This window comes from Macrobrachium nipponense, chromosome 12 (genome assembly GCF_015104395.2).
Source record: "Macrobrachium nipponense isolate FS-2020 chromosome 12, ASM1510439v2, whole genome shotgun sequence".
In the NCBI taxonomy this organism is placed as follows: domain Eukaryota; kingdom Metazoa; phylum Arthropoda; class Malacostraca; order Decapoda; family Palaemonidae; genus Macrobrachium; species Macrobrachium nipponense.
Window position 1 is genome coordinate 46,923,100 of NC_087205.1, and position 23,845 is coordinate 46,946,944.

At 38.9% G+C, this 23,845-nt stretch overlaps 1 protein-coding gene across 11 annotated transcripts in view; it reads right to left on the reverse strand.

The window, feature by feature from the left end:
- The window catches only part of LOC135224515 (E3 ubiquitin-protein ligase MYCBP2-like), a 1,655,355-nt gene that overhangs the window by 270,557 nt on the left and 1,360,953 nt on the right, over nt 1-23,845 (reverse strand). For all 11 annotated transcript variants that reach the window (XM_064263565.1, XM_064263560.1, XM_064263570.1 and 8 more), the window contains 2 exons: nt 22,351-23,739; nt 818-989 (listed from right to left, as the gene is read on the reverse strand). In XM_064263565.1, coding sequence (XP_064119635.1) covers nt 818-989; nt 22,351-23,739 — 1,561 coding nt within the window. The remainder of the gene's footprint in view (nt 1-817; nt 990-22,350; nt 23,740-23,845) is intronic.

Here is a 23,845-nt window from a genome sequence, read left to right on the forward strand (position 1 = left end):
GACCAACAGAGTAATGGTTCTTGGTCTTTTAACCGGCCCAATCGTAAAACAAGACGGCCGATGCGCATGCGCAATAGTCACTTCTGCAATTTTGACATAGGAAACTGGGTACAGCTTCGCTGAAGACAAGATTAAGTTCCTTCTTGTCTTTGAGTACATTATACTCTATCACGTGTCACCATGGGGGGCTGGCACACACTATGGAGGATAACTCCTTTGAGGACTCAACAGGGACTACCATAAATACGTTTTTCCTAGTCAAAACCCGTTTTTTTTTTTCAATTTACTAGCATATGTGTGCCACAACTGCTTCAGAAAAAAAGCTTCATCTTTCATCTTTTTCTTAAAAAGTAATATTACCTCTGTCACCTTTACTCTTATACAAAGGAACAATTATCCTTTTCTCCATATTCCTATGGAGAGAGTCCCTTAACATCGTCTCTACTGTGATCCAATCAAATTCTAGTGACTTTGTGTGCTTCAACAATGAATGACCCTACTGAAATCCTGAACAAAACAGTCACAATTGAAAACAATTCTCAAATGTGCTGTAAATCTTTCCATTATTACACGAATAAGATCTAATTTTCTTCGAACTTTAACATTATACAATCACAAACAGAATTCAGAGTTGTTGTTGGTGGATAAACAGCTAATCCTCACTTGGTAATCACTGTTGGTACCTAAACACTAGTTCTAACAGTGTGAAAAAGTTTAAAAAGTTTGCTTCAGTTGCAAACATTCTTTAATGTGTGTGTGTGTGTGTGTGTGTGTGTGTGTAGATATCACAGGGAACTTTAAAATGATAAACACGCACCAGGAGGAGAGAAAGAATTTTCACGATGATTGTTTTCACGAGATTCTGCTGAACTGCTTCGATAGTCAGTATTATCCGAAGAATGAAGTGTGTGCTGCAGGAGCAGATCTTCTCGCAGCTGATTGAGATGCTGCTGCTGACAGTTGAGAGTATGCAGACACTGGAATGCTACCTGATAGGAAAAAAAAACACATTACTACCAATACAACAGCTTCCACGCGAAAAGAAAGGCATTTTTTTCTTTAGTATATAACTTAATGCACATTGGTTAATTAGCCCCATAACCTAAAGCTTCCACAAAATAATACTTCATTTGCAAAGTGACGTCGAAAAAGGTTGCTTTGCATTACTGCCGTTTTCCTGCATTGCATTTCCCCCGCTGCTTATAGTATAATATTAAATTATTATCAAACTTCTTAACAGAACTAATAGTTACAGCAAGATAAGAACAATAAAAAATGTTAGGTATAAAACACAATAAAGTAGTACTACATGCTTCCATGAATAAGTCCAAGATTTAGACCTACACAGTATCAGGTCAGCAACACAATTCTTTACTCACTTCGGAAAAAGATAATTCTACATTTATCTCACATAACAAGGAAATAGTTTCCTAATTTTATTCATTTTAAAGCTACCAGTAATTCAGTTTTAGCCAGCACCGCATATAAGGGACTGATTATGTCAAGTCCTTTGGAAATTACTGGGACAATTTCAGTAAGGAACTAAGTTCGAAAGTTAATGAGTGTAGAAAATTCATATCTGCAAAACCTAGAGTTTATTCCATTCCCAGATGCCTCTCACAACTGCCTAACTTGTCCTTGAATGCGGGGACGTGATGACCCTATGCCTCACATCCTTTCCTCGAGCCGGTAATTGTCTAGAATATTACATCTAAACGAGACTTTGACTTACGCAAGGTACTCTCCTGCTTTCCCTTTATTCTTGGTAACTTCAATTTTCTATAGTATATACAAAAATGGATGTATGTATGTATATGTGTGTTTGTGCCACATTCACTTTTATACAAATTGAGCAATTTCAACCAAACTTGGCGTATATAAAACTTTGCATCGGGGAAAGTATACTGTGGGGTTATGACATCACTGGTCCCAACAGGGGATGTGTGGGGAGAGAGGTGGGAAAGGGTGAAAATAAAAATAACTGAAAATGACAGATATTAGCGTCTAATCCATAGTTTTTGAGGCCACTGAGATTAATAACACTCCCAATGCCCCTCAGGTCCAAGTTCAGACCCCATAGGGAGGGGGGTGAAAAGGGGTGGGAAAGGGTGACTTGTAAAAGTAACCGAAAATGACAGACGTTAGTGTCTAACCATTAGTTTTTGAGGTTGGTGAGATGTATAGTGTCACACCCAAAACTGTTCAAGTCCAAGTTCAGACACAATAGGGAGGGGGGGGGTGATTCCGGCTGAAAAGGGGTGGGAAGGGGTGACATAAAAATAACAGAAAACGACCGATATTATTGTCTAATCCATAGTTTTTGAGGTTACTGAGATGAACAGTGACACTTCCAATGGCCTTCAAGTCCAAATTCAGGCACAATAGAAATGGGGGGTGAGAAGGGGTGGGAAGGAAGGGGATGACATGTAAAAATAACCAAAAAGGACAGATATTATATTGCATTTACCTTTCTAAGATTGCTGTGGTGTGGCTTGTGCAGATATCATACATTGCCAATTTTCATGCTATGGTGATCATATTAGCTTCATGGAGTCTATTGAAATAGTATTCATTTCTTGAAATGTAGTTGTTTGTTTCCATCAGAGATTTGAAATATATCTTATTTCATCTATTCTTGGCTATAATCTTAGTTTCATTAATGAAAATAAAGATATGACATTTTTTCCCCAGCAATGCCAGATCTGAGTTTAGGGGTCCTGTGATTTATAAGAGGATTTAAAAGGTCATTGTCAATATCATTAAAGGATACTCGCTCTCGATCAGCCACTGTGATATGTATGGACACCCCAAGTGACTCTCGCAAACACCTCCACCCACCATCTGAGGCCAAGGATGTAGTCTATAATGTCGTGAAATACTTCATTTTAGAAAAACAACAAGGGGGTCCTGTAACTCATATTTCGAAGGCTATCCAGAGAACCTCTGAAGCAACAAAGTGTCAGAAATGACTATTCGTAGACTTAAAAAGGAAGCAAAAGAGATGGGAAATATGGTGTAATCTCCAGTGTTTCAAAAAGAGAAAAGAGAAAGTGAGTCCTGTGACTGACTTGGATGATTTTGATAAAAATGTTCTGCGAAGAGGGAATGAATGGATGTCTTTCCTTACAAAATGAACCAAACAAAACAAGATGGTGAATCTCTGAGGTCATAATAGATCGACTGACTTATGAATTTATGTCTCAAGGCCAAACACTGCAGCCAACAGGCCATTCAGCACATCTATAATTATAGATAGAGAATGAAGTAATATATAAAATCGAGAATGAAAAAAAAAGTTAACAGGGAAGAAGCAAACCATTTCTCTCGACTTCCAAGTGAATCTTCCTAAGAAGGATTTGATCTGCAGAAAGCATTTAATGGGACTTACATACCCGTAGATATGACAACTCAGCCTTTTCTACCTGGCCCCACCAGAGCAATCTTAGAAAAGTAAATGCACTATAGTGTCTAATTTATAGTTTTCAACGTCTCTGAGACGAATGGTTACACTTCCAATATCCTTTAAGTCAAAGTTTAACCCTGATAGAAAAAGACATTAGTGACTAATCCATAGCTTTTGAGGTGGCTGAGATGAGCAGTGACACTCCCAATGCCCTTTAAGTCACTATCAAGGAACGAATTATCACTGTCGATGTTGACAATTACGGGATCTACAGGTTTGTGGATGTAATCCGTGGACCAGTATTCATCCTCGAAGGGTCTGAACCATCTCGCTTACCTATACAGATTGATCTCTAATCTATTGTTAGCTTTCTCCATTTTTATAAGGTTTGGAGTCGTATCGCAAATGCATTTCTGCAACGATGCGGACAAAGTAACATGGCGACCATGACAGCAATGAAAAATTCGTCTTCATCAATTACACAGTGAATAGTGCTTATTGTACGAGTGCTGCTGCCGACAGACAACCCCTTAGCATTACAGTGTTACCTGATACACCAAGGATACTATAAACAGAATGCATTGGGAAAAATTAACCATTATTATGATCATTATGTCAAACCTCCCTATCCTCTTCATAATGAACTCTCCAATTATCTGCTGGTATTGAAAAATGTCATGGAAAAAGATATTTTATTCCATATTGTAAATTACATAGGTATTTGTGAGGGGGGAGAAATGAGAAAAACAGCTATAAAGAAAGAGTGAAAGGGAGGGAGAGGGAAGGGATGGGGGATAGCAGACGCTCGAATCTGTCAATGACTCCTGCTAACTCATACGACTTTGCCTTGAAAAGTCAAGAATAAATGCCGTAACTAATACCATTTGACAATGAACTATATCACCAAAAATTAGGGCGAGGTTTCTTGTACACTGTGTTATAGTACCACTTCGATCAAATAATTAGTTGAAAGATATCTGAGAAAAACGATGACTCTCGTTCCTGAAATGCATAGTAGTCTTTAATATTAGCGCACCCTTCAAGTTTCTGAAAGCAACTTCTCCTGGAATGAATCTCTTTTGTTAGTAAAACTGGCCATACCTAAGGAAAGTTTGGGAATCCCACATTATAACCACAATGCTACCAAGATACAGCATGATAAATTTAATATTCAATAACTTTTCAAACCCCTTCTTGAGAACTATCAAAATAACCAAATGTTACAAACTAAGCAATCTGCTACCATGTTGGCGACAGGTTTATTTCAGTTCTATATAGAAAAGCAGAATCAACAGGAATATGTACAATCACATGATAAACTACTGCATCAGTTCCTTTAATGTTTCAGTCAAAAGGCACATGGCAATATCGGTGTGTGGCCACCATTCGCCAGGTGACACAGGCACAACATTATCTTTCATAGCACAGGATGTTGTGCCATGGTGACAGACTGAGCCCCTCAGGCCCTCAGTTATGGGTTGGACTAAAGCAAGACCCTGTACCACAACATGGCTTGCTTAATTTAAACGAATGACTATGTTACTTGCTAAGGGATATCGCGTTGGCAATCAGTACCCTGGTAACAAGGCTATCTAACATTCAGTTTCAAGGAAATTAAAATGACTACCATTTTTTTATTCCTTTTTCTTAAAAACTTTTTTTTTTTTTTGACTCGGCCTACACCATTTTTTTTTTCTAATGAGGGTATTATTTTAGCATTCGAAATTTGTATGCCTTTATGTTTTGCATAACAGCATTAAAAAACTACTTATTAAATTTTGTTTCTTTATCATAATAAAAAATATATAGAAAGATGTTGAATATTAGCAGACGTTTGGCTATGCCTACTGATCTTTGCCTGATCTGTGAAAACAGGGGATCCGATAACATGCAATTTGATTTTTGTTAATAAGTATTCGTATGCTATTAGATTTTCATAAAATTATATTATTTTACAGCCACTATGGGAATGTACAATTGGTCATTAAAGTGGTGAATGGCCTCCTGTAATGATCCATTTGGCCTAATTCTGAGACTGTATACTTGAGAAATAAATTAGTCACTCCTTGATAGAAAAATGCGTATACCCTTCTTGAAGTAAAACAGGGAAAAAATGCATTTCCATATATCAAACTAACATCAATAATGATTAGTTGATAATACTGACATTGATTAAAAAGTCGAATTGAAACTAAATTTTACAAAATTTCATATCGGAGAAAATATTAACAAATAAAACTTCAATAAATGATTTTGAACATAAAGAAAACAATAACAGTAAATTAAGTTTACTCAACATACTCAACGAAAGTGCTTACTCTAGACAGCTTCAGTTCAACAATACTATTCAGCTGTTGATATTAAGTGTACCTCTCAAAAGCACCAATAAATCGCGTTCTCATACGTGGTTACCACTTTTTAAAAAAATATTTCAAATGTCCACAATTTAAAACTAATTTCTTAAAAATCCACTCTTTTAAAAATAGTATTTTAAATGTCAACAATTTCAAACTAATTTTCTAAATTCATTCTAGACCTATGTGGCTCCCAATAAGCCATTCATGATTCATTAGTTCAAACAATACTCCCAATCTCCTTTTTTGATATAGTAACTGATTTCTCCTTCATATTTGTATAAATATTCTATTTCAATTCGATGTTTTGTTTGATATTATAAAGGAAATTAGCAATATGTGAGATTTATAAATTATTGTGCATCAAACCAAGCTATTCAACATTCGGCATTGCAAGCGTGCGAATCAAAACTCATACTTCAAGGGGTAGTATTTAGTTTAAGAAAGGACAATATAAATCATGTATTTTTGAAGATTATATCTTACTTGCTAATTCAAATTAATAACAGTCTTTATTTCAACAGAAAGATCTTTAAACAGATGATAATCTGATAACATCAGATATGCCAAACTCTACCAACTTAGATTTTATTCTTAACAGAAAGCTCTTGATACAGCTGTAACATGGTTTGTAGGCCTTTTCATATCTAAACATAATGCAATATTTCATCATGATTAGTACAAAATACTTACAACCCATAAAATAAGGAATTTTCTTGATTTAATTTTTTACTTATTTCTAGTGATTGTAATTTTCATAAAATACAAAATTTCCTCAAAATTAATATATGGAACAAAAAAAGAAAAATGGTCCGAACAATATTTTTCATAAGTGATACAGTATATTATAGCATGATTGTATGGCAGAATCAATATCAGCTTATATCACACTTGATAGCTGAATGGATAAAGTCCCTGTTTCCTCTATCAAACCCAAAAGTTAGAGGTTCAAATCCTGGAAGAGGTAGATGTATTTATCATAATTGATTCCATATGACTGTTAGTTATTCCAAAAGTATAGTGAATACGACAGTAAGGGGGAATTTGTAGTTTAATGTTTGTGAACCAAGACCTAGTGTGTCCGGTGTCCCTCAAGGTAGGGCCTGGAAAACAAGATTGTTCAGTATGCCAATGATGCAGCAATGCCTCTCCACTTATTGACACTAAAGCTGCCCTTGGTAGATCTCCTGCCGATTTTCACCACATCCTCCCTTTTAATAAAATAGGAATATGCTTAATTGGCCTGAATCTTTGACTATACTTGGTGTAACTTTTGACTAACATCTTACTAAAGAGAAGTATCAAATGTCAATGTCAGCAAATCCCACATAGAAGTTAATTTATTGTTCATATGGCCTTTCGTATTTAAATCGGTGATTCAAATCAACACAACCTATTTTCGGTCATTTTTATTTCCTTTACTAGAATACTCTTCTCCAGTGGGGATGTCTGCTTCCGCCCGTGATTTGCCTCTTTTAGATAGATTGATTCATGGTAATAGGTGTCTGTTTCCTATCCCTAGCAGTTATAACTTAAGACCATTGAGAGATGGTCTCTTGTTTTTCTATTTTTCATAAGTTGTATTTTAACAGAGAACTTTTGCTCTCACAATTGATCCTTGACCCTCTTTTCCTGCTGAGAGCAACCAGCTTTGATGAATAGCAGCACCAATATGTAGTAAAAGCACCATGCTATTGAACTTCTCAGTTCCAGAGATCTTTCATTCCTCACACTGTTGGACTGTGGAACAGTTGCCTTGAGGATATTGTACAATTAAAACCTAAAATTTTCAAGTGAAGATGCAGTGTATTACTTCCCTAAAACAATTAACTTTCTATTTCAATAATTCATTTATATTTTTATCTATTTATTAATTCATTCATTTTTTTCTAATACCTGACTCTTCTTATATATTTCATGTTTTGGTTTGTTTTCAATTAAAATCTTACCTGTGGTAAAGGGAATGAAAACATTACTTGAATATTGAGAATATTAAGTGGTTGAATTATGTTATTTATCTGAAGCATTCGTCAATTTGTACTTTATCAAAACCATTATCTCCACCTAAACATAAATATTGTTTACCTGTTCTACATATTCTGGGCTAACGATCCTAAGTGCACGTAAAAACATAGTTCTAAGAGCTGACTGCTTAATGGTATTGGTATGGCAAGAAAAAGAAATAATAATCAAGTAAGTATATTATAATATATATATATTATATATATATATATATATATATGCTTAAAAAACACAGTAGATGCACAAGGCTTCATTAAATAGGTGAATACCATAGGAAATTTATAGCCAGAAATTCAAGCATTGTCGTTCGTTAAATGTGTTAGTAAATACGAAAAGCCCAGGGATCTCTGCATGTCATTTCTGCGGTATTCTCCTATTTAATGAAGTCACATGCATCTACTATGAATTTTTTAAGCATAATGAAAACCACACACAACTTCTACGCCTTGTTCATTCGTTCCTTGACAATGTCTTTTATATATATATATATATATCTATATATATATATATATATATATTATATATATATATATATATATTGTATGTATATGTATATGTATATGTATGTATATATATATATATATATATATATATATATATATATATATATATATATATATGTATATATATGTATATGTATATGTATATGTATATGTATGTATATATATATATATATAGTATACTATATATATATATATATATATATATATAGTAGTAATATATAGTATATATATATATCGATATATATATATATATATATATATATATATATATATAGTATATATATATATATATATATATATATATATTTGTATACTATATATATATATATATATATATATATATATATATATATCTATATCATATATTTGTATATATATATATATATATATATATATATATATATATATATATATATATATATATATATATATATATATATATATATTTCTGGGCTCAGCTCGTGTCGCTTGCGCGAAATATCCTTTAATCTATTATTTCTAGGGTAAATGTACTAACACATACCAGAGATAAATAAATAAAAAAGAAAAGGTCAGTATGACTGACTCGCTCACCCTCTAGGAGGGTGTCGGTATGAACATAGGCGAGTGAGACCACTACCACGAGCCAAATGCCAATAGAAATCTCCCACTACAAAACCCTCCAAGAGGGGAGCCGTCCCACAGAGGGAGCAGCTCGTACTACTACTACACCATCCCATGCTTGCGACTGCTGCGCCTCTAGTGGCCATCCTTTAAAAGTTAGCGCCAGGAGCCACACGTGCTAATTTTCTCTCTGTGTTTTTTGTGCCCTTTCGTGGATTTTTGCTATAATGGAGCGTGCAGCTATCGCAGCAGCTAAGTTAAGTACTCAGTATTTACGGTTAGCGAGTTTTTTCCGTCCCCGAGACGGTATTTGCCGTTTTTTAGGTATAGATACGTTCTCGGGGGCTGGAAGCATGGCAGCATGGTCCTGCCGCATGTTGGGTTCGTTCTTGGTCCCCCATACCTAGAACATCCCTTATTATTTTACGCTCTATTTTGATTATCCGCGTTATTACGTCTACTCAAGTTGTTATACATGTATGTATTTCACCTTATGTAGGCTTTTTCTATCCAGACCCTAGTCCAGGTTCTTTGTATCGGCCCCTGACTAGCTTTGAGTGGTAGACTTGCCTTCGGGCTAGTCGCACACTCCTGGATTTTTTCTCCTGCTATTTTACCTTCTTTCTTTCATTTTTATTATATATTATATTTTATGTTTTGTTGTTGTTAGGTTAGTTGGCGTCTGGCTTAGCCTAGGTCCGGGCTCGTAGAGCCTAGTCTACCGTTGATCAGTCCGGTCGCTTCCTCATAGCTTCTCTCTGATCAGTTGGTTTTCGCCCGATGGGCCTATATGCTACCGCTTTTCAGTTCAGGTTGCTTCCCGATAGCTTCTCTCTGATCAGTTGGTTGGCCTAGGCTTGGTTACCGTATCTTGTTACCGCCTCGTGGTCACTACGGGATCACGAGTCAGCCAGGCGCCTGCCAGGCGCCTGCCAGTCTCCCTTCCCCCTCTCCCGCTCTCCCATAGAGTCGGGCGGGGGTGGGTCGGTCTGTCCTTGCTCGCCCCAGCATGCCGAGCCTGCCTCCCCCTTCCCCTCCACCGGAGGGGCCTGGGAGTCCGACAGTCCCTGACTGGTTCCGACCTCTCCGCTTCTCGGCTCGGCCGGGTGGTACGTTGTGGGGGGCTCTGGCGCCTTCCCGCCCCCCCTCCCGTTACTTCCTTGTCGCTCCGGGTTAGCGCGTATAGTCTGTATGTCATCTCGCCCTTCCCTCCTTACTAGAGCTCCTCCCTATCGGAGTCCTGGTATCCAGCGGAAGTATAGTCCACCATAGTTGGGACCGGAGCATACAATAGGTCTTTACTAACCGTACCGTATTGCTGAGTTACTACACTCCGCTTCACTGGACCTAGTCCGGTTACTTGCATGTAGGTAAGTTACCTTTAAGTTTATCTTAAGTTTCTTAAACCATCCCCACCCCCCCCTCTTAGTATTTACCGGATCTCTCCGGGATTGATAGCCTATTCAGGCAATGCAGGGAGGGGTTATGCCCAAATTTTTTCCGAGCTCCGCCACGTAACGGAGTTCTTTTGTCCTTAGTCTGTAAGTGTTACCCCTTTAAGATACTCATGTGTCTTCCCACTTACAGGCCACCAACTGTGAGCATCCGGGATGTTCCGCTACACTTCAGGACCCCTGTGGACACGAAGTTTGCCGGTCCCATGCTCCATGCGCGACTCCGCACGGGGACATCCAGGTCTGGTACCATGAGACGTGTACCATATGTTACGATCTGGTGAGCCAGCTTTTGAAAGCGTAAGTATTCCATCTCCGCATGCCGCTCCGCTTCTTTTGCTTCTTAAGTTTTCATCATTACTTTAACTTAAGGCATCTAATTTAAGTTATATCCTAAGTTTTAGTTTTAAGTGGTTCTTAAATCTAAAATATATCCTCTCTTACAGGCTCCGGCAGTAAGAGATACGGCATTGGCTACCCTGCGGGCCTGGTCGGAGGTTTTGGCAAGAACGCCGCCAAGGGTCAGCCCTACATACTGGAGAAGCGTTTAGCTTTGTTAATCTTCCCCGGAGGCAAGGCGACTGGGTACGTCGACCCGGTAGAGGCGGACCCCTCTATTGCCTTTATCCAACAACAGCTGGCGGCCTCCTTGACTGAACAAGACCAGGATATCTCCACAGATGTCGCAACCCTGGATATAAATGTTGAACCTATGGTAGGTATAGACGACCTGTTGGTCGAGGTAAGTAATGCAGGTACCCAAGGGTCCCCCTTGGGAATGACTGTTTCTTCTACCCCTGCAACTTCACCATCCTTGCCAGCTTTACCGGTGATGAGTTATATACTCCTCCAGAGGCTTCGGTTAGGCCTAAGATCAAGTCTAAGCATATGACCTTGACTAAGACGTCATCGTCCTCGAAGAAGACGTCCTCGTCTTCTTCTTCGCGTAAGTCTCCGGCTCGTAATCCCGGCCCAGACAGGTCTAAAGGGTCTAGCTCCGGCTCAAAGTCCTCAAAGAGTAAGCCTAAGGAGAAATCCCGCACCCCGGCAGTATCACCAGTTCCACTACCTTTGGTGCCTATTCAGAGTCTCCCCTCCACCTCCGCAGCAGCTCCGGCTCTGGACACCAATGCTGGCCTGTTGCAACAGGTGGGCGACTTGGTAGGCTCCCTTAAGACGAGTATGGAACATATGATATCTCGCCTGTCGGATAGGATAACTTCTCAGGATACTATTATAGCCGGCCTAAGAGAAGCCCCTCTTGCCTCTCCCTCAAACCCTCAACACTAGTGGATCTCAGCTTCCCCCGTATGACTCGCTGCCCGCCTTTTCCATGAACAATCCTTGGAGAGTAGCGTCATATGCTCCCTTCCAAGATGGTCTCATCTCCATACCGGAGTTTGGAACTCGAAGAATAGAGGACTTCGAGTTCTACCCGGAAGGCCTACAGCCTCCCTTCATAGGCTACGCTAGGCTCACGCCTTCGGCTATGGTTAGAGATGACAGGGTACCAAAGGAGACAGTCCTCTATTCTCGGACCAGGCCCAACGAGAATGGCTTAGATGTCTAGACGACATGGACTGTTTCGAATACCAAGATCCAACCATTCAAAAAGTCCCTTTACCATTTTCACGGTGGACGAAGGTACCCGCTCCCTTTCCTTACCAAGATAGCGAGGTCGACCATCTCAGCAGCTCAGAAAGGGGAACCCATGCCTCAGCTGAAAGAAGCAGACCCCACTTCTCCGTTGCTCCCGTCAATTGGAGAATTATGGGAGGACTTGCCTAACACTTTCACAGCTGGCAAACTCAAACCTGACTGTGCTATGGAGCAGTTTGGTGAAAAGCTGCCCAGGCTCCGATAGTCTTATTCAAGCGGAGTTTGACTCGAAAACACGACTAGCCAGGTCAATCAACCTGATGGCTATGTCTGAGGTAGCAACCATGGCTTATGGTTCAGAACCAATTTTTAAGCTTATGACCAAAGCCCTGACTCAAACGGTGCAGTCAGACATGTTCGAGTTTGCCACTGCTAGAACAAATTGCAGAAAGCATGTATTGCTAGAGGCAACCATTCGGCATGAACCGAATAGGTTACTTCTCTTCTAACATCTGGGGCGCAGACCTCTTCCCGAGGCTATGGTAAAGGAAGTACAAGCAGAGGCTACGAGGTTGCCAACCAAAGCCTTAAGGACCGTTGGGGTCTTACGGCTAGAGAAGGCAAGACTTGACACCAAAAGGTAAGGGACAAAGGACAGCCTAGACGTTTCCAACCTTACCAAAAGAAGCAGCCGCGCTTCCCTCAACAAGTTCCTACAGTGCCGTTAGTGCAGACAGCTCAGCCCTCCACGTCTAAAGGTCAATCACAGCCTATTTATGTGATATCCCCTCAGCCCCAACCCTCCACCTCATACGCCATCTCTCCAGCTTACAATCCAGCCTTCGAGAGTCAAGCTTCTCAGAAGTATGACCGCTCGAACAAGGGAGGCAGAGGTAAGCGGTCCTTTCGTGGGAGAGGATCGGGAGGCCCCTTCAATAGGGGAAAGCACTTCAGAGGAGGTCGAGGGGGTTACCAGAACCAATGAGGAACTTCAGGTAGGAGGGAGGCTGTTTCACTTTCGCCACCGGTGGAACTTCAGCCAGTGGGCTCAGAGCATAGTGTCAAAAGGGCTGGGTTGGAGCTGGTTGACGAACCCACCTCCAGCCAGACCTTTCCGTCAACTTCCTTCCAGCGAATTGACAGAGTACGCAGAGGACCTCCTTCAGAAAGGAGCTATAGTCAAAGTCAAGAGATTAAAATTTCAAGGTCGCTTGTTCAGCGTCCCAAAGAAAGGCTCAAACAAAAGAAGAGTAATCTTAGACTTGTCCCGCTTAAACTTAGCCATCCGCTGCGACAAGTTCAAGATGCTCACGATCTCACAGGTGCGGACCTTACTTCCCCGTGGGGCCGTCACCACCTCTATCGATCTTACAGACGCCTACTATCATATCCCTATTGCAAGACACTTCCGTCCGTATCTGGGATTCAAGATAGGAGACCAGACGTTCTCCTTCAAGGTAGTCCCGTTCGGGCTCAACGTGGCACCCAGGGTGTTCACGAAGCTAGCGGAAAGGAAGTAGTAGTGCAACAGCTCAGAGCTCAAGGGATTATGGTAGTAGCGTATCTCGACGATTGGTTGATCTGGGCCCCATCAGTCGAAGAATGCAACAAGGCCACACTGAAAGTGATCCAATTCCTAGAATATCTAGGATTCAAGATAAACAGATCAAGTCCAGACTCACCCCAGAGTCAAACTTTCAGTGGCTAGGCATTCAATGGAATCTATCCTCACACACTCTGTCGATTCCATCCACCAAAAGGAAAGAAATAGCGAAGTCAGTCAAGCAATTTCTAAGTCACAAACTAGCATCAAGGAGAGCTCAGGAAAGAATCCTCGGCTCTCTCCAGTTTGCTTCAGTAACGAACATCTTAATGAAAGCCAAACTGAAAGATCTAACCAGGATCTGGCGATCTCGAGCAAATGTCAGGTCCAGGGACAAGCTATCCTCAGTACCTCTGATTCTAAAGAAACCGGCTTCGGCCGTGGGCAAAAGTCAAGAATCTGTCAAGTGTCAGTCCCTCTTCAGTTCCCTCCACCAGGGATTACCATCCACACAGACGCGTCCTAAGCGGCTGGGAGAGGGGTACTCCCAGGTCAAAAAGGTGCAAGGAATTTGGTCACCCCCAGTTCTGTCAGTTCCATATAAACGTATGGAGGCAATGGCAGTCTTCTGACTCTGAAAAGATTACGCCCACCAAGGTACTCCCACATAAAGCTAGTCTTGGACAGCGCAGTGGTAGTACATTGCATAAACAGAGGAGGCTCCCCAAGTCATCTAAATCACGTCATGATAGCCATCTTCTCCCTGGCAGACAAATTCAGTTGGCATCTTTCCTCCACCCACATAGCTGGAGTAAGAAACGTCATAGCAGACGCCCTATCCCGATCAGTACCCCTAGAGTCGGAATGGTCTCTAGACGAGAGTTCGTTCCAATGGATCCTTCAAAGAGTCCCAGGGCTACAGGTGGATCTCTTCGCATCACAAGCGAACCACAAACTACCGTGTTATGTAGCCCCCAACCTGGACCCTCTGGCTTACGCCACGGACGCCCTGGCTCTGGACTGGAACAACTGGGAGAAGATTTACGTATTCCCTCCAGTGAATCTCCTTATGAAGGTCTTAGACAACTCAGGACATTCAGGGGGCAAGTGGCTCTAGTAGCCCCAGACTGGCCGAAGAGCAATTGGTACCCCCTGATCCTGGAACTGGGTCTTTCGTCCCCTTCGGATCCCCAGTCCCAAGCTCTCCCAGTCAGTACAAACGAAGACTGTGTTCGCTTCCTCAGGGATTCTCAAAACCCTAACTTTATGGATTTCATGAAGTTTGCGGCAAAAAGAGATGCGAATATTGACCCTCAGAATATTCTTTTCCTGGAATCCGATAAAAGGGATTCAACTTTGAGGCAGTATGATGCTGCCGTCAAAAAGTTAGCAATCTTCCTGAGAGAGTCAGATATCAGAATCATGACAGTTAATTCTGCTATATCCTTTTTCAGATCTTTATTTGAAAAGGGTTTAGCAGCTAGCACGATTACGACAAACAAGTCAGCATTGAAAAAGATATTTCAATTTGGATTTAACATAGACTTGACAGATACCTATTTCTCGTCTATTCCTAAAGCATGTGCTAGACTTAGGCCCTCTGTCAGGCCTACGTCAGTTTCATGGTTCTTAAACGATGTTCTAAAACTGGCTTCCGAAACCGATAATGACACATGCTCGTTTATGATGCTCCTGAGAAAAACTCTGTTTTTATTAAGCCTAGCTTCAGGAGCAAGAATTTCAGAACTGTCGGCTTTATCCAGAGATCCGGATCATATTCAATTCCTTCCCACGGGGGAAGTGCTACTTTCTCCGGAACGTAGCTTTTTAGCAAGAATGAAGATCCTTTGATGAGGTGGGAACCTTGGAAGGTACTACCCCTTCCACAAGATGTTTCCCTTTGTCCGGTTTCAACCTTACGAGCCTTTCTATCCAGAACCTCCTCTTCCTCATCGGGGCCCCTCTTTAGGAGGGAAAAAGGTGGTACTTTATCCACTAAAGGCATCAGGCAACAAATCCTGTACTTTATCAAACAAGCCAATCCTGACTCCTTTCCAAAAGCACATGATGTCAGGGCAGTAGCCACCTCAATTAATTACTTCCAACATATGAATTTTGCTGATTTAAAGAAGTATACCGGATGGAAATCGCCGACAGTGTTCAAACGTCACTACCTTAAGTCCTTGGAAGCTCTGAAATTCCCAGCAGTAGCAGCGGGTAACATAGTTTCCCCTGACTCTAGCTAGATTATAGTAGAAGATTCAGTCCTCCTTTCTACCTGCCTCACCCAACAGTTCGTCTATTCCTGCCTTGTTCATTAACATTTACCTTGTGTCTTAGCTGCTTTATGATTGTATAGTGCCCCTTTTGTCTGGTTAGGGACACTCACATCTGATTACCATACTGATCTCATAGATGTTATCCCCTTATTTTTATGCTAGGGGATACATCATAATGCAATGGTTACGGGTTTTGTATATTAAGTCATATACATTCCTAAGATATTTTATTTTATCATTGATCAAATATTTATGTAAATTTATACTAATTGCTATTTCTATTTTTGATACATGTTGTTACACAGATTTATTGTGATAGGTAATCATTGTACCTATTTGTATATATGTAAATTACCTTATATTATTAACATAATTAGATTTAAGGGTAATTTAAGCATAATTCTGATTTTGCTTTACTGTGTACTTGTATCTTTTTAGGCAATTATATTCATTCTTTTATTTGTATCTTTTTATTTGAGACCTATTTTGTTTTATTATATTTTATTTACTTTGTTTACAATCTTGTGCTGTTTCTCTGGTACGATTTCGCGCAAGCGACACGAGCTGAGCCCAGAAAAAGGATTTTGACGTAAGGAAAAATCTATTTCTGGGCGATTGGCTCGTGTCGCCAGCGAAATACCCCCCCTACCCATCCCTTCGCTCAAGATTGTCTGCTAACTTCAGGATGGCCACTAGAGGCGCAGCAGTCGCAAGCATGGGATGGTGTAGTAGTAGTACGAGCTGCTCCCTCTGTGGGACGGCTCCCCTCTTGGAGGGTTTTGTAGTGGGAGATTTCTATTGGCATTTGGCTCGTGGTAGTGGTCTCACTCGCCTAGTGTTCATACCGACACCCTCCTAGAGGGTGAGCGAGTCAGTCATACTGACCTTTTTCTTTATTTTATTTATTCTCTGGTATGTGTTAGTACATTTACCCTAGAAATAATAGATTAAAGGATATTTCGCTGGCGACACGAGCCAATCGCCCAGAAATAGATTTTTCCTTACGTCAAATTCCTGCCTTTTTATATAATATATTTGTATATATTTATACATACATATATATATATATATATATAATATATATATATATATATACATATATATATATTATATATATATATATATATATATATATATATATATATATATATATATATATATATATATATATATATATAGGCAGTCCATTGGTTATGACGGGGGTTCTGTTCTTGAGATGCGTTGTAAGCCGAAAATCATCGTAAGCCAGAACATTGTAAAAAATCCTAAGAAAATCTTACTTTTAGTGCTTTGGGTGTATTGAAAACTATGTAAACTGCATTCTTATTGCCATTTTCATCAAAAAAACCTTCAAATATTGATTATTTTGCATTTTTGGTGTCATATTTCATCTGCCAGATGAGCGTTGTAGGCGTCGTAACCCTGGAAATAATGTCTGATGAATATAATTGAGAAATGCCTTAACCTCTGGAACATCGTAACCTGAACCCGTCGTAACCCGGGGACTGCCTGTATATGTAAAATATATATATATATATATATATATATATATATATATATATATATAATATATATATATATATATATATATATATATATATATATACACACACACACATACACATATACATATATATATATATATATATATATATATCATATATATATATATATATATATATATATATATATATATATATATATATATATATATATATATATATATATATATATAGTATACTGGCAGCTTTTGGTTATCAGCAATAAATTTTTACGGCAATTGTCTAGCAATGAAGATAACTTAATTTTTGGCAGCTATATATGCCGGTCCCTACTTATCGGTGCCGATCCCTGGTTAACAGCAGCGGCAATTCCCGGTTATCAGCGCCAATAACTGGAGATCGATACTATTATAGCTGATTTTCGGTTATCGGCAATTTTCAGTTGTCATCATACCACCAGGAATGGAACCCTGGGAACTGCTTGTATATATGTGTATACATACATATATGTATACATTATACTTATACATATATATATATAATATCTATATATATATATATATATATATATATATATATATATATATATATATATTGCAAATTTTAAAAGGCATTTTGAACTCCATTTATCTTGAAAGCAAAGGTAATTTGGTAGCGTCGGCCAACTTGGCTTCTCTCTGCTCTCTCTCTCCCCATCTCTTTCTCAGCTGACCTCTTTCCTCCTACTCACACAATCCGTAATCCATAACTAAGGTCGCTGAATTAGATCCCAAATTATAAAAATAGGCTTTATTAGTGAAAACCAACAAGGCAATGATTATTTAAATAAGTCGAATCCCTGAAACTCTAACTTCTACATGAACCATGAGAAAAACCCAAATGAAATACTAACATACAAAATGGTAAATCAAAACCCTAAATGGGAAACCTAAATAAAACTGGGGATTGGACAAAACCAGTAACTGACCCATATTTAAACACCGGTCAAAAATACACAGTATCGTAATAATTCTCCTCAGTTAAAATATACAATCAAAAATAGTCCCCAGCCAATTTGACATGTAACCCTCACTCCCATCATTATGAGGTTCCAGATCCATTTGAGGAGGCAGGAATCCCACACTAATATACAGAAAATAAATGGCATGATAAAAAAAGAAAAGATTATAAAAATCAATGCACAGGACAAATGAAAAAATCAAAGCAAATATAAAAGATCCTGGAACAAAGTAACACACTAAAGAGAAAACTGGGAAACAAATGTTCAAAGATGTAAAAGACAAAAAAACACTTCGGGTGTTGAATGCGAGTTCACTTGCCTCTTCAGCAGGAGTTAAGCTCACACACAAAGCAGGTCCATTGCACCTGGTGGTATGGCTCCAAGTGCCGAATTACACATCATCTTCCATATAGGAAACATACAATGTCACGCACACATGTACGTATGGTCGTATGACCCACCCATAAGACCTTATCAAAACCAGATCGGATGTCTATCACCTAACACCCCAATTCCCAACAATGCAAAACAACACATTATTTTCATGACCCGATCACGTTGCCTCAATTGTTTCCGAACACGTATCGAGACACTGAACATTCAGAAAAAATGTCTGAAGCGAGCTAAGTATTCATTCATCTCCAGCTGACTCCAACATCACGCCGTCTCACAGAAGCGGTAAATCTCATTTACCAAATGTGAAAAAAATCTTGCTCAGTCTCTAGGTAGAATGCAAAGGATTGCTGAATCAACTTGTTCATAACAGTGCCTGTGCTCCATACCATCATATAATATATAAATATGTATATATGTGTGTGTGTGTGTAATACTAATATATATATATATATATATATATATATTATATATATATATATATATATATATATATATATATATATATATATATATATATATATAGGGAAAGAACAGTTAGGATTTATGGAGGGATGCAAACACAATGGATGGAATATTTTGCACAAGGCAGCTGATGGAGAAATTCAGAGAAAAACAACAAGACCTGCATCTGGTATTCATAGACCTTGAAAAGGCCTAAGACATTGTGCCAAGGCAAGAAATATGGAGATGTTTGAGGGACAAGATGGTGCCAGGAAAGTATGTCAGAATTACTCAGATGTACAGTGTTGGAGAGACAGATGGATTTGAGATAGGAGTTGGATTACATCAGGCACTTAGCTCATTCACCTTCAACATTGTGATGGATGTAATGACCAAAGATGTTAGAGAAGCAGTGCCATGGTGCATATTATATGCAGATGACATTGTGTTGTGTTCAGAGGAGGGAGGAGTTGGAGGGGAGGTTGGAGAGGTGGAGAGCAGTACTTGAGGAGAGAGGAATGAGAATAAGCAGCTTAAAAACCGAATATATGTGTTCCAGTATTACTGGGGATGGAGGAAATAGCATAAGATTGGATGGGGAAGAAATAAAGAGAGTACAGAAATTCAAGAACTTGGGGTCCGTATTAGATGATTGTAGAAGCATGGACAAAAAGGTGAGACATCGAATTCAGGCATGGTGGAATCAATGGAGGTCTGCATCAGAGGTCCTCTGTGACAAGAAGGTTCCTCTGAAATTGGAGGGAAAGTTTCATAGGACGGTGGTCAGACCAGCTATGTTATATGGAACAGAAACAGCAAGTATGAGGAAAACAGAGGGGAAGATGGATGTAGTAGAAATGAAAATGTTGAGATGGATGTAGGGAGTAACAAGGGAAGATAGGATTAGAAAAGAGTATATAAGAGGATCGACAAAGGTAGTTGAAATATCAAAGAAAATACACAAGGGAAGGCTTCAATGGTATGGACACCTGTTACGAAGAGAAGAACATCATGTAAGACATACGATGGAAATGGAAGTGCGGGGTAGAAAGAAGAAGGGTATAAGCATTTTTAGCTTTTTTGTGTTTTAACTATCAAAATAGGCAGTTCTAAGCATTTTTAGAAAAGCTTGAAGTATTCGCGAATTTTACCTATTCGTGGGGGGTGGATGGAGGGGGGTCTGATACCACCATCCCTCACGAATATGGGGGGGGGGTCTACTGTATAGTGAATGTTGAGAATTCAGTGAATGTTTAGTGTTATTGAGTATGAATATAAAGTGGGAGTGCATAAGTGTGTGTGTTTATGGAGTGAAAGTGTACAGTGAGTATTAGTGTTTAATGATTGTACTACATTACTGTTTAGTTAATTTTTAGTAACTGTATGTACAGAAAGTCCTGTAATTTACAGGAACCATTTATGCAAGACATTGCTTAGATCCAAGAGCAGATGCATAGGCAATGATCACAATGGTTGGAGTGCTTAGGACAACGGTTTATGTAAGGTAATTTTTTTCTGAAATTTGCTCAAATAATAATAATAATATTAATACTAATATTAATAAGAAAACAATAATAAAGATGGTAAAATTATATGTATTAGTAAAAATAATAATAATAGTAGTAATAAAGCATAGTACTATGAACTGGACCGAGACCTTTTAACATGGCAGCCTGAGGTCGCACGCTTACCAGGCAGATTCGCCTCTCCACGTTACTGACGCTCTATGGTTCATACTGCTAGTTCGACTGATGATGGCGGTTTCCATAAATTTCCTTTTGTACCTGCAGATAGCTCTTAAAACCAGCTTGCCCTTACTCCAGTTTATGATATGGCTATTACCTTAAACTGTACAAAATACCCAAGCTCTCTGAAGCATATCGTATTGATCTTTTGTGCTCCATTAAACTATGTGAGATGGATATATATACCTGTCTCCCCAACATATATTTTATTACAGTTACTGCATGATATACCATATAAAACACTGGTATTTGCTTCCTTTCATTTTAAATATATGTATACATTAGGGAGAGAATTCCCAATGCCTTTGGGGTAATAAATTGTTAAATTTGAGAAGTTCAGTTGCATTTTTGATGATCTCAACTTTAAAGTTTTATTTTATTGTTAAAAATATACTTGTTATTTGTAAGACTTCTGTTGTATACTTTGTCATGCTCACTCTTTTAGTGCTCCTCAAGACTGAAATGAGAGTTGGAGCGTTTGAACGGCAAGATAATAAGATGCAGAAAATAAAGGTGATGAAGTAAGGATCTACAAGGTCCAACTGGGAAAATCCCCATAGTTGCACTTCAAAAATAGTTAGAAGTTGGACAGCAAGCCTGAAAAAAGGATTATAGAATGTAGGTAAAAGTAAAAAAGTAAAAATCTAAAAAGTGAGTGCAGTTAGTGGCCAAAAGGACAAAGCAAACACCCTTAAATAATACTTAAAGCTCAAATGACACAGACAGCACTACCCACCTACAGGGTCTTTAATTTTGATACACAAGGTATATCTTCCTTGTATGGAACTGCAATTACTTCCTAAATTGCCAAACACTTTACCCACTCATTTTTTCCCAGCTTAATGCAAAGTGCATTCAAAAGTGTACTATACTAAAAAAAATTGGTCTCTGAGCATTACAAGCTGCAAGCAAAATCCCCTTTTTCTCCTCTTATAAATTACTGTAAAAAAAAGAAGAAAAAAAAACTCATACTTTTCTGTCTCTGGGCAATTCATCACTGAGAATCCTTACAACTACAGATGTATTAACTACTAATTCATGACTTTTAAAAAATAACTACTAGAATATGCAAGCAAATCCTCTGCTACTGCAAATCCTCTGCTACAGACTTAAAACAACATCTTAGAGCCCCTAAACCGGTATGAACTTTTAAAGAGTTTACAAGTCATTCTTTTCCCTCCAAAACTTGGAAAACTTTTCTTAGTCTTTGTTTCAATATTTCTCTAAATACTCTTTGCTAATAAAGCCAGCCAGCTATCAATTATGCTAAATTGATAACCCCCTTATAGTAATTGATAGCTATCGGAAAAAAGTTAAGACTTCATTTACCTCTATTCATTCTTATACACTTATGAAATGATGCTTTCCTTTCATGATACCTGAGACAGCATTAGCAAAGATATAATAATGCTGATAGCACCAACAAAACCCCAGCAATAAGCATGATTGAGCAAACGCATCAGCAAAAATATTGTAGCATAAAAAAATAATAGTAGTAATCCTTACCTTTGGAAAAGGACTATTATCCGGACTCAATTCCGACACACAAGGCATAGTGCAAGGAGACTTTCTTGGCACAGCATTACGAGAAGGAAGTGCAGGGGTTGCTGCACTGGCTAAATCCAGTAAGAACATAGCATTGTTCCTCATTATCACATGTGTTTCCAACATCGGGAGGGGTGACAAGAGTTTACTGTTTGATTTTCTTTTGACTTTTCCTCCATTACTGCACTTGCTACCAGAAAAATGTCCATACTGTCCTTTGTGCCTATTTCGACAACTTAAGCACATGTGAAAGCAGCCTCGAACTACCTCACCACATGGCTGAGTCACACGATCTTTAGTTGGGAAAACTTTCCACCTAGTTCCTACGTAACCACAGCCCTTTGAGGATCCCCCACAGCCTGGGTGTACTGTTCTGAAGTGTTGCTCTGAACTTTCAGAAGGAACATTGGTACCACAAAGTTCACAAACACCTTCTTCATCCTCCCCATCAACACCAAATATTGAAATTCCTACAGAGGATGACTTTTTTTTGTGTTTTTTCTTATCTCTCTCACTTCGATCCTTCACTTTATCCATTTTCTTGAGTCTAGCTGGAATGGTAGGTGATGGGAGGATAATCTGTTGAGCAACTGCTTTTAAACAACTGGAGGTCAATTCCTCCCAAAGTAGCACCACATGATAAAGAACTGGAGGTAAATCTGGAGTTTCTGGTCTACATCCAACGCCTCCTCCACCTCCCTCCATTACAGTTGCTAATTTTTGTCCCTGAATTCCCTGAGAATAACTAGCTCCAGTTGCTCTGCTGGCTGTCTCTTCGTCACTTGTATCACTGATATGGGGCACTTCATTGATATTAGCATTGGTTCCAGTTTTCAAAAGGTCTTCAGTATTTTGTAATGTTACATTATTTAAGTAAGTATAGGTACTAACTTCAACAGAATGTCTTTGCCGAGCTTTTTGTTCCTTTGTTAGTTTTTCTGATTTTGGTGCTGCATTTGTTCGTGGTTTCCAGTGAAATGTACCCTGCTTACTGAGATCAGGATGAAATTTCAAATATGATGCACATGCCATGGCATCATGGACAATTCCTTCATGCCACAGAAAAGCTGCAAAAATGGCACGCATACACTCTGCAACAGAAGGACTCATTGCTTCTTTCACTTTATCACGGCATGGACCTGGTTTTTCCCTTTGTGTAGGTACTGGAGAGACCGCTCTATCGCGTTTACTCCGATGAGGTTTCCCGGACCTGTCTTTCCGTGTCATTTTAGGAGACAATCTTAGATTTTCATCTCTTGACCCTGTTGACCCAATATTGAATTTTACAGCTTCCGGACTAGTTTGAGTTGCTGTCTGAGTAACAGTTTTGGGACTTGTACTCAAGGGCTCCTGTCAATGAAGAAAACATCATTAGTTGACACTTTAAGATATTATGATACTAGAAGTTCATTATCACTCTAAAAAAACATGCTAAAGATGTCTTCATTCATTTATT